This window comes from Thunnus maccoyii, chromosome 13, assembly GCF_910596095.1.
Source record: "Thunnus maccoyii chromosome 13, fThuMac1.1, whole genome shotgun sequence".
NCBI classification, from domain to species: domain Eukaryota; kingdom Metazoa; phylum Chordata; class Actinopteri; order Scombriformes; family Scombridae; genus Thunnus; species Thunnus maccoyii.
This window is the reverse complement of record NC_056545.1, coordinates 9523509-9537870: the sequence shown is the minus strand read 5'-3', so window position 1 is coordinate 9537870 and position 14362 is coordinate 9523509. Positions and strand designations below refer to the sequence as shown.

Genomic DNA, 14362 nt, shown 5'->3' with positions numbered 1-14362 from the left:
GTTTGTACATACATCATTGTGCACAAGGAAGTGCAAACATCAGAGTGAAGAAACAAGCAAAAGACATTCTTGAGAGGAGGGGAATTTTAACTAGTATGCAACAGAAAAAAATGGAACAGCTTCCTGTATCTATTTCCTGTGAGCACATTGATGAACATCTGAGACGGAAAATTGATAAAATGGACCAGTTATGCGGGCCAAAACTGGGATAGAAAAAGTCTCCAGGGGTGTGTAAATAGTAGCTTATGCATTCTGTCAGAAGCCTACTGGACATGCTTATATGCCTAGGCATCTTTGCAGACTGGTTTCTTCCCTTATCAATAATTAAAGTGATTGCTTGCTTGCTTTTCTTTATTTGCACAAAATTATCAGTTACACAAAGAGAAAATCATGTTTAAATATAATGACTGGATCCTTGTGTTGTAAGATTATTAATAAATGTTGTATGTTGCTTATGGAACAAGATGTAAGAAGTACATCTTTATCTTAATTGCAACAACAATGAAGAAATGTCCACAAAAAGTATTGCAATTATCTTTTTATGCTTTAATTCAAAACATAATCAGGAAAATGAATCAGAAACAGTGTTTCAAGATAATCAGATTACATTTAAGATCAGTTAAGTGCAAGATTGGCTAAAGACAACAAAAACATGCATCATAAAGGTGATGAAAAACAGGGATTGTTTCCCTCTCACATGGCGAAAAGCAGATGACCACTGAAGGTGCAATGGTGACCGGGACCGTCATATATCCTTGCGTCAGCATTCAAACGGATCTCCAACCTCCAGAATCAGTGTGCCACCATTAGAGGTACTCCCATAATGTGACGTCTGTTTCTCAAATGCGCTAAAAACATGATCTTGATTCTTGACCAACGCACCAGCTGAAGGATGATGATTATCTCCACGTACACCTATGTAGAACTCAAAGTGGTAGGCTCCTCTCACCGGTGCAGTGAAAATACCTGTGAGACATTTGGGGGCTTTTTGTTATTTTAAATGGAAATGTTGCAACATCTGTCTGTCAGGTTGACATCAACATTGCCAAAAAGCAAAATTTATTATTATAGTTCGTGAGTTCAGGTACCTGTGTTTGAGTTGTAGGCACATCCGATGTTTGTGGCGACATATTCGAAGACCAGATTAGTGTGTGTCTCATAGGGGCCGAGAGTTTTTGAACCTTCAGCTGACAGAGCAGCTGAGAAAGCCACCTGCCGGGCTGAGAGAGAGAGAACAATGTGAAGTATTATTTTCATGCTGTCCACTATTTATGTAGTTTTTAACATTACGAGCATCTGTTAAGAACAAAACTTGGAACAAGTCTTAAACAAACACATTTATCTGAAATGTATCTCAAACATTTATCTTGAGTGAAAATAATGTTTGACAGTTAAATCGATCATTAGTGCGTAAGCCAAAAAACTGCCATGATTGCAACAATGTTATTTAATTAACTTTCTAGAGATCAAAAGTTAATTATTTCGTTATAACAGACAGCAAAGTTGTTTTGAAATTGTTCTCCCTAGATAATCACATAATTAGCTCTTGATTTTTAGGTGACAGGATGAAATAAAATTATTGCAACTACAGTTTTCTACAGAGCCAGAGAGTTATCACTGGAAAATAATACTAATAATTATTTGTGCTCTTGATTTAATAACATTTTATATATTTTGCCTCCTCTTCTCTTGGAGAGGGCAGCTGACTTCACATTTACTAACTTCAAATCACTAATTTCAGAGGACAGATACAGTAGTCTATAGAGATGATCAGAGCCATGATGATTTCCACACAATACCTTGCAGCTGTTGCTTCTGCTTGTCCGCTTCAGTCTGCAGCTTGTCCAGTTCTTTCAGCTTTTCTGTCTGTGCTGAAAATAAAATAATGTTGTAAGTTTGATTTTATATTGGCCCGAATATAAAATGACCTTGATTATAAAACAACCCTCATTTTCCAACAGCTGTTTTTGGAAAAAAAAAACTTGATGATACAACACACTTTTACACTTGTCCTTTTGGGAAAATTTCTCTGAGATATTAATCCAAGCAAAAGCATCCTTGAAGCCTTTTTTTTTTTCGTCAAAGTGAAATACTTACATTAAAGCAGACTGTAAATCCCACGTTTACGCATCTTGTCTATCAGTCACACACTTACAAGATCTCCTGTCAGGCTCTTGGAAGCAGTCAAATTTATTTTCTCTGACAGTTAATTTTCAGACTGTCTTTTTGAGCTCTTCATCATCTGTGACAGCAGTAATTCTTGGCTGCTTGACATATTTCAGTCTAAAGTCTGTTTCTGCAGTAAAGACGTCAGAAGATGCTTTGAACTTGTTTTTGGTCTTCATGAATTTATTTACTCTGCGGCGGAAAAATTACGCTACACAAGCCTTCAGGATCTCCTGCAGGATAAACTTAGCTAACGAAAAAACACAAACTCTAAGAGACACACTAACACATTTGAAAACACTCACCAGTCTACAAACAACCTCCATTCAACAGTCATATCTAATGTTGTGAACACGTAATCATTTACTCCTCAAATATGAGACGACACTATTAAACCCAACAAATTTCAAGTTAGTTTTCTTTTGCTTTCAATTTTTCCCAATTCCCTCAACTTTACCACAGAGAGAGCACATAAAACATCACGAATTGTATTGCAGTTTTTGAGATAAGCCACTGCAAAATGCATTTTTGGCTGCAATAATTACAAGAAAACTCAGTGTAATCCTGGAGGGATTGAAAAGTTTAGTTTTGTTCCTTTTTTTCATAAAAAAAAGTATTGAAAGAAAGATTAATACTTTTTCAAATGTAATTCTCAGAGAAAAATATCATATAGGACCATTACCAATGTGTAATAAAATCTTTAACAACAACACAAAACTAACAAAAAGTGACAAAATGTTTTTGACATAATACTTATCTTTTTGTAAGTGTCTCATCTCCACCTTCTGTTCAGCCAATGAGGCGGTCATCTCTATCAGCACACCATGGATGTGATACGGAATAGGCTCGTAATGCAGGTTGTCAATCAGTTTATTATCTGCCTTCTTCTTAATCGGATCTGTGGAGACAGAGCAGACCAGCAACAACAGCGGGAAAAACACAGAGATCTTCATTCTCACACTGACAGTTTCCGCAGTTGAACTGAAAACTACCAACCTGTGCGACCTTTCTATCGCGCAGCATAAAAAGGCATGAAGGTCAGGGCGGTGGCTGGACGTCACGGATATGTGCACAAAGTACAATCATACCTCACAGACTTAAAATGATTAAGTTACTTTGATTACATGGTTTAATATTTCTTTCCTGTTAAGAACAAGACTAGCCAGGTGTGAACTTGGACGGATCAACTAGCTCACCCATGAAATTGATGTTTTCATGGTCCATCAAATCGTTCTTTGAATATTTCCTCATTCCCCGAAAACAAAACATACTGGTCTTATATAACCCCGACGCTCTAAACCCTATCCCCTAACCCTAACCCCCAACCTTTGGGCCTGTTATGGAAGGGCCAGCTGTGATGCAGAGGGAACATGGGGCCTAATCTGGATGTGAAAAAACATTCATGAGGGAACACAGGGCTGACCCCCAACAGGTTTCACGTCATACATGTTGCCGACATCGGAACGAGGAAATCACAGCTTGAGTTCCATTTTCTTGAAATCTTACAACTTTGACTGGAGTTACACTCTAATTAAAAAGCCCTGCTTCTAGGCAATAATAAAATCCACATTATTAATAGTTCAATAGTTTATTTAGAGTGAAAAATCTGTATATATTCTTGATGGTTTTATATGCATTTAAAGCACATTCTGTTTGCTGCCTAACAAATTAAAGATGTTTTAACACGTAAAGTTACTCTGCTTTGAATATTTATTTGTGTCTGATATTTTTTTTTTTTCTATGAGACACAAGATTATAATCATGTATGGTCTCAAGTTTCCACATCACACACGTGAAAGTTGCATTTTAGACCTTGACCAGACACGACTGGCTTCCAAACTAGTTGGAATATCTGAAAATCAGGCTTGTAAGTTCACTCCTTAAACTGAGGTTTAAGGTGAGCACGGAGAAACATTTTCCTTCCAGTATTGAAGTTTGCACGTACATCAATCTGCACAAGGAAGTGCAAACATAAGAGTGAAGAAACAAGCAAAACACATTCTTTAGCGGAGGGGAATTTTAACTTCTCTAGTGTACAATAGAATAAAATAGAACACCTCCCTGTATTTATTTAATGTTGTCACATTAATAAGCACCTTAGATTGAAAGTTACTTAAATGGATCAGTTATGTGGGCCAAATCTATCAACATGACAAGCACAAATGCAATCTGACAACACCTGCAAGATGCCATTCTAGCACGACAAAGATCATGCTGCTTACACGTGTACAACACAATAACCCAGTATCACGGCACGACTTTCAAACTGATGTATTTCGATTGGAAGTATCTTTCGTGCCTGCACCACGTTTTTTTGTTTTGTTTTGTTTTTTTGTCAGTCGGGACTTGGGAGCACTTAATTACTTTGATTACATGGTTAGGTATTTTTTTCCTGTTAAGAACAGGACTAGCCAGGTTTGAACTTGGATGGATCAACTAGCACACCCATGAAATTGATATTTTTATGGTCCATCAAATTGTTCTTTGAATATTTCCTCATTCCCTGAAAACAAATCATACTGACAAATTATCTAACCCTGACGCTCTAAACCCTAACGCATCCTTAAAGCATCCTCACTTCACTTTTAGTGCCTAAAACTTTTGCACAGTATTGTATATATATATACACACACACACACACAAGGTGAGCTACGAGAAACGTTCCAACTCACCTTCAGTAGATGAATGTGAAAACAGAATTCCTAGCATCAAACTCTGCACATACATTCTTCTACACAGGGAAGTTGCAAGCAGCGTTGAACGGGCCCTCGTGCCTTCGCGCACATCAGGCTGCGATGCAATCGAAGGGCTTCTGTTATGGGCATGTAGATGTCTTCAGACCCGGGCTGTTTTCAGACAGTGCAAGAAGGAGATAAACATCACTTCCTTTGTCCACTATTTTGCCTGCTGCTGGGGCTGCTTTGCTGAAATTTTGTAGGGAGCGCTATTCAGCCAGCTTGCATCACTGATGGAATATTGTCATGTAGACGTGTTCAGGCCGGGAGTCTTATCAAACATGTAAAGTTTGTTGCAGACTGGAGCATTTACAATAAAGTTATAGCAACTTCCTCTGTCATGGCAAAACATCAAATCTCAGTGGTGTGAGAATGAGAATTTTCTGCAGGGTGAGACATGTCTGTCTTGCTCACACCTGTGTCATCAAAATGATGCAAGTTTTGGGCCCATTCACTTGAATTTCAATTAGTAAATTGAAAACTGTTGATGAGTTTGTGTGTAAAACAAATTAATTTCCTAATTTTCATCAAGTCTATTTTTAGAAAAGTAAAGACCTTTAACCCACATGACCTGGTCAAAGTTTGATGGAAATGTGTTCTGTCAGGTGTGTAGAGACAATAAGTAACTGCAGCAAATACTCATATATTTGAATGGAGAGTGTGAGCGAAGCGCTAGGTGCTTGGGCCCTAATAAAGGAAAAACTGCAGTACAGAACTACAAATTTTTGATTTCATTTTTCTGCAGCACTTTATCACTAAACTGTCACTGTCATAGGTCACCCCCACTACTGAATTATACATATAAGACTCATAATTATTGTAAAATAAAGGATAATAACACCAAACTTCATACAAATTTTGTATATAGTGTATTGTATGTATATAGACCTTTCTGCTGTATCCTACAAAAATGAACCAACCCCCACACCCACCCCACCTCCTATTCTCTGTCTCTCCCTCTCAGTTGGAGAGGAGAATGTCACTTTTCTTCTTGTGAAATCTCCTCATAAATCCAATGACTTTGGCCAAATCTTACATTAAAAATCACATTTTTTATTAGGAAATTTCGTCACGAATCTATTGATACAGGTTTGAAAGTAGTCAGACTCATAGTTTAGATGTCAGTGTGGTGTATTTTCATTAAATGTCATTGGTGTGCTTCAAGACAATATTAAGCTATGCAGATTGATTTTATAAGTTTATAAGCAATAAGGGCTAGTGTGATACAATTTGTATTGGTGTAGTTATAATCTCATGAACCATATTTAATCACACTGTACGTATAGAGGCACGGTAGAAGAATCATAATCATACACTGGAGAAATTTGAGTGTGTTTGTATTACATGTCACTTTGCTTGGGTCTGCATTAAAGTCTTCACCTTTAAAAAAAAAATACTCTCTGGAGGAGATCAAGAAATAAGGGTGTAAAATGACTAGAATAACTTATAAAAATAAAAGGCCAGAAGACAACTTGGCAATAATGGTGTAAAATGATTCCCAATACTTATATAAAAATTGGATATAATCAGGTAGAATTGAATATGCCAGTACATATCCTCAAACAGCTCAAAACCTGTTTTGAAGAGTTTTGACCAACAACGAGTGACGGAGATAAAAGTAACAGAATAATCGGTCAAAAATTAGGGAGGGTGGATGATAGGTGTGACCTATGCTGACCCAAGGGAATAAAAACTACGCCCCGAAGGAAAAACCTTCAGAGCGATTTGGTTCGTTGTAAATGTGCTAATTGCTCCCCTTGGGTCCCCGGCATTACAGAACACTTTGCTGCTTGGACCTCTGACTCCCTTTTTATTTTCAAAAGATAGTTTTTTGATCTGGTACATTTTTCTGCAACAATCTGATACAATATCAGAAGCCTCTGTTTTACACAAAGTCCATGCCTCCCCCATTCTTTCACATTGTAAGGGGTACATGTGATGTGATGTGGCACTGCAACTTTCAGGGCTTATAAAATCCAAACCGTTCGAGTTATTACAAAGTTTTTAACAACTTTATTTCAGCACAGTGTCGTAAGTCATGTATTTAAGTTTGAAGCCGATACCATTAACGCCCTCAGAGGAGATAGCATTTGTTCGAGGGCCAAAATTGAGGCAAAGTCTTATATTGACAGGCTATATCAGCGTATGATTTGTAGGTCTTGATGAGAGGAATAAGTCGGTTTTGGTTTGATGTCTCTATGGCATTCCTATCTATCTTAAATAATCCCCTCATGTGTTTAGTTTCCTGTTACCACATCGATAATTGTCTTTGAGCATCTTTAAATCTGTCAACGACAGGCACAATTGTCTGACAGAACCTGTATGATGACATTCTAGCAGGACAAAGTTCATGTTGCTTACAGCTGTAGGATTTCAGTCACTAAGTACTGTGGCAATGAGCAGCAGATTTAACCTGACACTAGTTGATGGCAGCCATGACAGACAGTCTTTCACATTTAAACCGTTTTAATGCTGTTCATCTTTCTTTTTGAGTTAACTCATTTCACTGTGCAGGAAACTCACAGGGGCAAAAACTAAAAGTTTGGTTATTTAATGTGGTCTGGAGGATAGGAAGCATCTGCTTTTCCATACCGCCCTTCCCATGTACTGTGACAGACAGATCTGTATGCAGAATATGCCAGTATGTACAGTAAATCAAGTTATAAAAGAAGTTACTGAATCCAAGTACATATCAATAAGTAAAACATGTTTTTCAGTGGAGGGGAACTTCTCTGATTGAGTTTAGATTGACAGTGGAGACGCTGCTGTTGCCATTGTAAAAAAGGCTCAGCAGTGTCTCTACTATCAACAAGCACAAAACTCCTTTGAACAAGATCCAAAGAAGTAGATAGAGACAGGAATGGGTAGAATATTAATTTTTTATTCCTCTTTTGTTGAAAATATCTTAACTTTTTCATTTGTCCTTTGGTAAAAGGTCAAGAACTGGTTGCAAGATTTTATTAACCTCAGCTTTAGAACTATTAGAAAATGTATATATTTATATACAGTAACAGTAGTCAAAAGTTTGGACACACATTTGAATGAGGAAGCTGTTGTTATTCTTTGGAGCCATTTCTAAACGAGCTACGGTATCCACTGTCTTCAGTGGCAAAGGAACATGTCACCCAGTGCAGCGGTGTGACTCACTGATATGTTTTTAATAACAACGGAGAAATAAAATATATCAATCTTTGGATACACACATAATACTTGTTAGTAGATCAGTTCATTGTTGGTTTGGCTCCAAACATGAGATTTGTTGACAATAAGAAAAACATAGAAAATCACCAGCCTTATACTAGTTTTCAGTCAGCAGAGGTTAGGCCAAAATTTGGGTGTATTATCTAAAATGAGTTCATAATAGATGACAAAAACTTGCTTACCTTGAAGCTTTGGACCATCAGACACAGTCTTCATCAACAGATGGAGTCTGCTTCATTGTAATAGAACTGTAGATGTTCAAACTTTCCATTATTCAGGCACTTTAGGGACTTCTTGTCCAACTTGGCAGTTGATGAAACAAACATGATGAAAAAATGATTCAAAATAAAGAAGATGAAGAGAGTGTAATGTGGTCAAAAGCTCTGGAATGAAACGAGTAAATATGGACCTTGAGTTGGGATTGTTTTGTCAACTGCTGTTTTGAAGTTTAAGGATAAACTGTCAAGCTGAAGTCCAGATGAAGTGTTGTTACTCCATTTAAAACTGTAAAAACGTCACACATGGTTCCAAGAAAACAACCAAATGTCCTCAAATACAGTGAAATATTTGTGTGTGGTGGCCATTGGTAGGATGTGTTGCTCCTGATGTTCATACTCTCTAAATTCAGTCTGTTCATTTTCCAGCAGTCAGGTTCCACTTCCCCTATGCGAGTGTGGCCTTGCTCCTCTTCCTCTTGGCTCTGTTGGTTTGCTTCATCCTTTTATTCAAGAAACCAACCAATCAGAATGTTAATGGAGGTGAGACAGAACGGTTCAAAGGGTCAGTTCGTCCAGCTAATGTCAATCAAACAATGACATGTCCCTCCAGCCGGCAAAAAGGACTTTTAAGAGACAGATATCTCAAAACTTCAGCACATAAACCTGAAACTGTAAAATATTGTACACCTTTTTTGTTCAAAGTATGTATGTTTGTAAATCACTGAAAATATCAATAATTCATAGCTTTAAAACATTTAAGAATGGTTTATTGTTGATAAACGTGTGAATTCCCCAGATCCGCATTTTCAACTGGTTTTCTCTGCTTGTCTCTCCATGATATACATTTATATTACTTTTAATAAAACATGCTCAGTGTTCACAGATGAAGAGACAGACTCCAGAGGGTTTACAAGTCAAAACACTTCAAAATTCAATTTGGATTTTACAGCTCAGTGATAGAAGTGGTTAAGATGGAGGTTTTTTGTCAGTGACTGGCAGCTGATCTGGTTTTTGGGAGATTTGTGGCGTAACTGCGACGAGACACCTTCAGACTTCACTCTAATTCTGAGAATTTCTCAGAAACACTTTTTGTTTTGCATCCTCCTCCGTCACAGACAGTTTGTCATGGAGACACTCTGTCACGGTTAGTTGAGTTTTCCCTTTCAGTGACAAACAAGCTGCAACAAGAGCTCCGTCAGCACCCATTAAGCCCTCTTTGTATTAGTGTTGGGAGCAGTTAGTTAATGCACTGTAGTTCTGTTTTCTTACACAAAAAGAAATGGAAACAAGTAGTGAAAGAAGCCAAACAGCTGAAGTTTGTAGCCACATGTGCGCCCCCGTGTGGGTGTAATGATCATTACACACCAGGAAACAAAACTGTTGGTGAATAAAAAAATTTTAGATCCTTAAACCAGAGAAAAAGCCATATTGTTACATATATTAAAAGGGTCAACATGCGCACAGATCAATGCACATTAAAGGATAAAACTGATGGTTTTTTTTATATTTTTCTTATTGTTAATAAATCCCATTAAAAGACCAAAACCAACAATGTGTTAGTCTGTCTCTTAATACTTTCTTAATTCCCCGCCCCTGTCTGTGGTACTAAAAATAGTTTGGGAACTATTTTCAGTTGCGGACTAATACACATTCGGTGATCTAGTGAGCATTTCAGACAGGGATTATTAAAATAGTTGCTGATTCATCTTCTGTCAATCAACTAATTGTTGCAGCTCCACATGAAACAAAGTGTCATATTTCCATCACGTTTTCCATCGTTTGAACTTTGACTGCTGCTCTTTTAATGATTAATCATCTCCTTCTGCAAATGGTTTAATGGCTTTTGACAATTTTCTGGAAATTCATATAAATTTTAATGGGAATCTGTTTCTGTTTACACAAATATGTCAAAAACAGTTTTATCATCTTATAAAAAACCTTGAAAATCTGCACAGTAGCTGCAGTATCATTTTAGTTTATATTTCCTCACACAAAAAGTGACAAGGATTCAACTGTCAGTCGGACTTTCAGCTGAGTTCAGTAACTGCTGAGCTCAGCAGGCTGATTGGTGATCAATATTTGTCAGTGAGAGGTGATCAGATCATGTCGGCTCATTAGCTCAGTTTGTTTTACTAAGTGCTGTAAAGTGTTTGAGGCGGAGAGGCAGTCAATCAGAAGTAAAGTGTGTCACCTAATGTCTGCTGACACACACACACACACACACACACACACACATACACACAGAGCAAGGAGCTTGTCCAGGTGGAGGTGATGGAGTATAAAGAGAGAGGAGGCCCTCTGCTCTGCCTCACACATCCAGCTCTCAGCAACTGCTCCTCCTTTTCATCAGAGAGTCTCCTTATCCATCTCTCCCTTCTCCTCCAGCTCTCCAGGTGAGCAACTTCTCCTCTTTCTACAACTCCACATCCTCCTCTTCCTCTGACTTTACAGGTGAGCCACTCTCTCTCCTTCTATAGCTACTCCTCCATCACCTCCTCCAACTCTCCTCTTCCTCCATTACTCGTCTATCTCCAACTCTTTCTCCTGTATCCGCATCTCTCCTGATGACTCTACAGGTGGGTTGTTCTCCACTATCCTTCACCATTCTTTCAATCAATCACCTCCTCGTCCAAATTTACAGATGAGCTATTTCTCCTCTTTCTCCACTTCTCCTCTTTCTGCACCTTCATCTCCTCCACTTCTCATTCTCCTGTATTTGCATCTCGTTGTCCGACTCTACAGGTGAGATGCTTTTCCTTCTCCTCAACTTTTCTATCCATCACCTCCTTGCTTGACTCTAATTAAACTGTTCTCCTCCTCTCCCTCTATTACTCCTCTATCTACACCTCCATCTCCTCTATCTCTACAGGTGAGATACTTTTCCTTTTCTTCCACTGCTCTTCCATCTCCTCCTCTCTCTACAGCTCCACACCCTCCTCTTCCTCCAGCTTTACAGGTGAGCTGCTCTTCTCCTTTTACTCCTCTATCCACACCTTTGTCTCCTCCTGTAACTCCACAGATTTGTCCTCCTCCTTTTACTCCACTACTTCTCTATCTTCACCACCATATTCTCCTCTTCCTCTTCCATCTCCATCAGCTCAATAGATGAGCCTCTCATCCTTTTACTCCTGTTTAATCTTCCTTTTTGTTCCTTCCCTCCTTTCTCACTCCATTTTACTTCTCTCCTTCTCATCCTCTATATTGTCTCATTTTTTTCTTCCTCTTCTCCTTTTTTTCCTGCACATGAATGTTATTTAACAATTTACATTCATTATTTTTCATCATTTATCATTCTTATACACATTTTTTTACTTGAACATTACACTCGGGTAAATTATTCCAACTATTTCTCATATTTATTTTTGTCTTTTCATCATATATAGTGTTCAAATACAGTTTTTTTTACACTTTTATTTTGTTATGTGTTATCACTGATAATTATCAACAGCACTGTTTTTAATTAATTTACTTTTCCCCTCAAATCCTCTACATGACATTGATTTATGACAGAAGCTTAATGTTTCTTATTACATTAGCAGTATTTGTGCTGTAGCTGCAGTAGAAGTAGTTTATTACAGCTACATCACTAGCAGTTTTTAGTTGTACTGTCTAAAAATATAAAACATATTTGTGTGTTCAGGTCTCCTGCAGCATGGCGGCACTGTGGCTCCAGTCTGTCTCTCTGCTGGTCTTACTGATCGTATCATGGCCGGGCTCCCAGGCCGTCGCCCCCCCGCAGCACCTGTGTGGCTCTCACCTGGTCGACGCCCTCTACCTGGTCTGCGGTGACAGAGGCTTCTTCTACAACCCCAAGAGAGACGTCGACCCCCTGCTGGGTGAGACCAACACCAAAAAAACCCCACACAGCAAATCACTACACAAAAACAAAGAGGCCAACTGAGACTATGTCTACATTTTAAAACACAGATTTCATCCACATTAGTGCTTTACAAAGTGGTTCCTGCCCACAGAGAAACACCTGAACTAATCCTTTAAGTTGATGAGTGATCACAGAGAAAGATTACATACATATTCCATGTTATGTTACATGTTACATATGAAGCGAGAGATACATGAATAATTAACACAGGGTAGCGCTTGGAGATATGGCCAAGAAATCTTTTTTCAAGCTTGCGGTCGATTTTTGCAAAATGCCGGAGTGAAACATCATAATTTTTTTGGACAACTGTGCAAGAATAATAAAAGAGCCGCACCACCTGCAAGATTGTTATCGTTATATATGAAACAAAGGTTATCCCACAGCTACTGACCTCAGTGCCAGATGCTTCAACTAAGTAGAGCACATGTAGTTTAATAATCAGTTTCAGCACAGAGCAGAAAGGTCCACTCACTAATCGATCTGTCGCTGTTTGTGTTTCTTTACAAAACATCAGTCTGATATGTGCAGACTGCTGCTAGCTAGCGTTAGCTACCTGGCAGGTAGAGACAAACTGAACAAGTAGAATCTGGAATCTGTTCAGTTTCTGTTAACCAGAGATGATAGCTCATCAACAAACACAAACTGAGAGCACAGATCAGTGTGCAGAGTCATTTTCGGTCTGTCCTTCCCGTAGATGTGACTGACAAATTCACTGATTCATATCCAGAGACACCTGGAGTCACTACAGTCCTGTAACCTGCAGCAGGTGAACATGTAGTGAAACTGATCACGTCACAGTTTACGGGATTGTTGTGATTCAAAGCTGCTAATGTAGAAACTAGCATCTATGTTACTTTTTGAGTAAACCTTTTTGTGCATATTGTAATAACTCGATTTTCACAATTTAGACATTTTATACATCATGCAAAAACAAAAATTTGAATTAATCAAATTAATTTGATATATATCGCCCAGCCTTAAGACGGGGACACTAGATTAAAACTTGGAAAATGTATTTTTCATTTCATTGTGTTTTTAAACTCTCTGAACATGAATCCAAAGGTCATGCAACCTCACTCCGAGCTGTGTGTAGAGCCTGATCATCTTTATATCGGGATGATGACTTCTCTCTGAGCGTCTGTGTGTTTGTCCAATCAGGTTTCCTCCCTCCAAAGGCGGGCGGAGCTGCGGTGGGTGGTGATAACGAGGTGGCCGAGTTCGCCTTCAAGGACCAGATGGAGATGATGGTGAAGCGAGGCATCGTGGAGCAGTGCTGCCACAAGCCCTGCAACATCTTCGACCTGCAGAACTACTGCAACTGAACCGCCTGGTTTAGCCTAGCTTAGCTTCTCGGCGGCTAACTTAGCCTGAACCCACGCACCACCCCCCCCCCCCCCCCCTCGCTATCATCAGAAGAGCGGCAGTGCTGCCCACTCTCTGAAAACTGCTGTCAAATGAAGCGCTGAGAAAGAAATGAAATTATTTTTCCTAGAAAATAAAGTTTTGTGAATTGAGAAACTATCAGACACGTTTCTTGATGTGGAGACTTTTTTTATTTCTTTCTTTCTTTATTGTCATAAGTTTAGAGCTGCAACCAATGATTATTCACAATTAATCATGTTGTCGATTAAATGTCAGAAAGAAATGAAAAGGATCAGTTATGATTTTTCAGAGTCCAAGCAGACGTCCTCAAATTGCTTTTTTTTTGTTCGACCAACCTTCAAAACTTAACATATTTTCAGTTAACTATCATACATGACAAAGAAAAGAAGCAAATTATCCCATTTGAGCTGCTAGAAATAGAGAATTTTATTAATTTGCTGACAATCATTTAAACAGAGACTAGTTGTCTCAGCTCAAGTCAAAATAAATGCACTTTATATTATTCGTGAACCAAATTTAAAGCTTTGAAAACTTGGTTTTAAATCTTACAACTGTGTTTTTTTTTTTGTTGTTGTTTGTTTTGTTTTGTTTTTAAAAAATCAAAATTGCCAGCATTTCATCCAAAGCAAATTTTAAATGGATGCTAAAAGTAAAGCAAACAGTTTCTACACATTTTCAAAGATATATTGATAATATAGTGATAATTGCGTATATGCCCTATCCAATCAAAGAAGCTTCACACATAAAGTACATTTATAAAATGAATTTATAATACATAC

At 38.2% G+C, this 14362-nt stretch overlaps 2 protein-coding genes across 8 annotated transcripts; one reads left to right on the top strand and one right to left on the bottom strand.

Annotated features, from left to right (window-relative positions):
* Positions 1-531: 531 nt before the first annotated feature.
* On the bottom strand, positions 532-4762 carry LOC121910324 (complement C1q tumor necrosis factor-related protein 3-like). Of its 6 annotated transcripts, XM_042431505.1 has the most exons (6): positions 3363-4742; positions 3163-3216; positions 2849-3064; positions 1800-1871; positions 1089-1220; positions 532-966 (listed from the first exon to the last, which is right to left on the bottom strand). In XM_042431505.1, the coding sequence occupies exons 3-6, from the start codon at positions 2973-2975 to the stop codon at positions 761-763; spliced, it is 537 nt and encodes a 178-aa protein (XP_042287439.1). In that variant the 5' UTR covers positions 2976-3064; positions 3163-3216; positions 3363-4742; the 3' UTR covers positions 532-760. The 6 variants fall into 6 exon arrangements, 4 of the variants coding, with proteins under 4 accessions (XP_042287439.1, XP_042287436.1, XP_042287437.1 ...); XM_042431502.1 differs by lacking the exon at positions 3163-3216 and having other exon boundaries at positions 3363-4762; XM_042431503.1 differs by having other exon boundaries at positions 2849-3216; positions 3363-4761.
* Positions 4763-10582: 5820 nt separating this feature from the next.
* Positions 10583-13586, top strand: LOC121910291 (insulin). 2 transcript variants are annotated; one of them, XM_042431444.1, is made up of 3 exons: positions 10583-10713; positions 11961-12156; positions 13359-13586. In XM_042431444.1, exons 2-3 carry the CDS (start codon positions 11973-11975, stop codon positions 13520-13522), a joined length of 348 nt encoding a protein of 115 aa, XP_042287378.1. In that variant the 5' UTR covers positions 10583-10713; positions 11961-11972; the 3' UTR covers positions 13523-13586. The 2 variants fall into 2 exon arrangements, with proteins under 2 accessions (XP_042287378.1, XP_042287377.1); XM_042431443.1 differs by lacking the exon at positions 10583-10713 and having other exon boundaries at positions 11691-12156.
* Positions 13587-14362: the final 776 nt, after the last annotated feature.

What these genes read in the sequence shown, in the direction of transcription:
- LOC121910324 (XM_042431502.1), bottom strand. Translation starts at nt 3,435, where the DNA reads ATGTTTTGTTTTCGGGGAATGAGGAAATATTCAAAGAACGATTTGATG. An exon ending in TGAAAACATCAATTTCATGG is followed by an intron (nt 3,065 to 3,362) that starts GTGAGCTAGTTG and finishes CTGTCTCCACAG; the next exon opens with ATCCGATTAAGAAGAAGGCA. An exon ending in TGCCTACAACTCAAACACAG is followed by an intron (nt 967 to 1,088) that starts GTACCTGAACTC and finishes AATGTCTCACAG; the next exon opens with GTATTTTCACTGCACCGGTG.
- LOC121910291 (XM_042431444.1), top strand. Translation starts at nt 11,973, where the DNA reads ATGGCGGCACTGTGGCTCCAGTCTGTCTCTCTGCTGGTCTTACTGATC. An exon ending in AGACGTCGACCCCCTGCTGG is followed by an intron (nt 12,157 to 13,358) that starts GTGAGACCAACA and finishes TTGTCCAATCAG; the next exon opens with GTTTCCTCCCTCCAAAGGCG.